The sequence below is a fragment of the Belonocnema kinseyi genome, chromosome 6 (assembly GCF_010883055.1).
Source record: "Belonocnema kinseyi isolate 2016_QV_RU_SX_M_011 chromosome 6, B_treatae_v1, whole genome shotgun sequence".
Lineage (NCBI taxonomy): Eukaryota > Metazoa > Arthropoda > Insecta > Hymenoptera > Cynipidae > Belonocnema > Belonocnema kinseyi.
Window position 1 is genome coordinate 100,432,763 of NC_046662.1, and position 2,551 is coordinate 100,435,313.

General features: G+C 32.0%; 1 protein-coding gene across 2 annotated transcripts in view; it reads right to left on the reverse strand.

Annotated features, from left to right (window-relative positions):
* Nucleotides 1-1,942: 1,942 nt before the first annotated feature.
* Nucleotides 1,943-2,551, reverse strand: part of LOC117174964 (fatty acid synthase-like) — a 108,570-nt gene continuing 107,961 nt past the window's right edge. For both annotated transcript variants that reach the window (XM_033364435.1, XM_033364434.1), the window contains exon 14: nucleotides 1,943-2,412. In XM_033364435.1, coding sequence (XP_033220326.1) covers nucleotides 2,296-2,412 — 117 coding nt within the window. In that variant the 3' untranslated portion in view covers nucleotides 1,943-2,295. The remainder of the gene's footprint in view (nucleotides 2,413-2,551) is intronic.

A 2,551-nucleotide genomic window follows, 5' to 3' on the forward strand; every position in this document is an offset into this window, starting at 1 on the left:
TTTCGTACTGCAGCGTGTAAACTTTTTTATAATTCATATTCTAATTTTTGTAAAAAATTTTGTTCTCGTATAGTTACATATTACAAATATAAAACAATTTTATACAATTGATTTGAATATCAATTAATATATTATTATTCCGTATGTATACAGATGATGAGCAACAAATGTCGAGGATCGACAGCGATTGTAGCGATCGTGAGAGCGACAATGACTTTGAGAGAGATAAAGAATCAGAACACGAAGTCGAATGAATTTTTAAATATATTATTCAACTTCATTAAAAATGGTACAGAAGCGTTTTTTTTGTTTGAAATACTGGAGTGAATGTTAAATATTTTCATATAATTATTTGTCAAAAATATTTTTCTTTATCTTGTAAGATCCAAAAACTGCATAAACACGCTGCGTTTGATGATAAAAAAACAATAGACATTTAATACCGCAAAAGCTCAAATTTAATAATTTAACAGGTAAGTTAACAAGTTAAATGAAAAAATTACTCCGTTTTACATAAAGCGAGGGAAAAGTGCTTAGCTGATGCAGTCAAAGATATGACGCGCCCGCGCGGATAACGAAGCGCTGCGCCTTTAAATTGTCATGCGGGGCACTACTCCGCCGCAAAAAATTCAGCGGAATACTTTTTTTCGTGTAACTTATTGAATTACCTGTTACTGAACCAAATCTCAGCTTTTGCCATATTAGTTTACTTAGAGAACATTTTTCACTGGTTTACGTGGTAAGTTGAAGCATAATCCGGCACTCTAAAGTCAGCTAATTATATTTTTTCGGTACTTTTCAACATCATTAACATGTCAAAAAATTCTCGGCTTTTATAGCATTAGTTTTTTATAATCTTTATTTTATATGTGTCGGGGGCTGCCGCAGCTTTACCTCGAATATCCGCGCAAGTTGATCGTCCATTCCCTTACGTGGAATGATAAATAAAGCATAGGAAAAAATGTCAGCTTTTGCGAATAGCTAAATATATACAGTCGCTGGCTGCTGGACTGTTTCTCATACAGTCGCATCTTCAATGCCGAAGGGTAAAAAATGTCAGCTTTTGAGAATTACTTAATTAATTAATTATTGCTTGAAGTAAGTAACCTGATAGACTTTGATGTTGACGCTGATATTTTGTGTCATTGGGATAGTTCAGCAGTTTATGGATTGTAAGTTTTCAATGACATCGCTTTGGTAGCATGTTAGTCGTAAAAGTAAATATTTTTCCTAGTTGATCATTAAGACCCGCTGAAGGGGCTATATGGTATTTTCGTAGCACATTATTAATAACAAAAATATATTTATACATTAATATTACAATAAAAAGAATTATTCTTTCATCTGTGAAATTCGCATTTTTATTAAATTGCAAAGTGAGGCTCTCTGATGGCGCTCCCCTATTGAACCGCCTCTTTAATCGATCCTCTTGTAAGTAAATTATTTCTTATCAGTTTCAAACACTAAATTAATAAATGAAATTAAAAATTGATCCGCAATAAATGCTTCGACCAAAACCTTAAACTGAGGCTGAGCGGCACATGGGGAGAAAAGCCGCGAACCCTTGATTCTGCATTCCTGCATGCATTGTTTGCTTCTTCTAGGTAAGAGAATGATCATGATTTCAATTAGAAATGGTATTAAACTTTAATTTATAAACTTAGAAGAACTCATATAACTTTTTAAATACAGAGTTATGGGTGCATTGTTTTCCCTTTACATTTGTGCCGCTTATTTTAGTTAACTGTAACTTTCTAAGATTTGTCTTCTATTACCGTAAAAAATGTGTAATTTTACTGTAAAAATTTTTATTAGAAAAAAATTTTTTCATTTTTTTTAGATGTTACGAAAATTTTTCAGCAGGAATAAATTTAGAACACCTGTTTAGGACTTTCAATTTTACAACTTTTCGTTTTTGTGTTTATTATCTCCTATTGATGTTAGATATTTAAATTTTACAAATTCTGTAAACATACTAAAATGTTTTTAGATAATTTTGTCCCTGGGTATCTCATACATTTTTCCTTTTTTTACAATGTCAAATCTAAAAGTTCCGGGGGGAGGGAGGTTATATTTGACTTACCTGCCGTACTGATCTAAATCCAGCTTGATTCATATACACATTTCTACGAAAAGATTTGCTTAAAGTAATTAATTTATTATTCCCATTGAAAGTTCGAAAGTTAAAATAAAAATTTTTATAAACATTTAACTTAGTGCCCCGGAAGAGCACTCTTCTTTCCGCTTACTGCTTCACTTGTTTCTCACACAGAAAACAGTTCAATAATAGAAATTTTAACAATTTTCTAAACTTCTGTATCTGTAATTCATTAGTGGATCGTTCTTGTAGAGGTACGCTTTAAAAGCCGCAGCCTCGCTTTGTGTTTCTCCTATTTCATCTGCATTTCCATCCTAAAACGAAGATTAGTAATTCAATTACCTTTTTATTATCTGAGACTCCAGATATCATGTAAGATAATAACAGTACAAGAAAATAAATTGGTTCCTCCGTACTTTCGAACCGCGGTTAGCAGTCTGAACTCTCCAATAT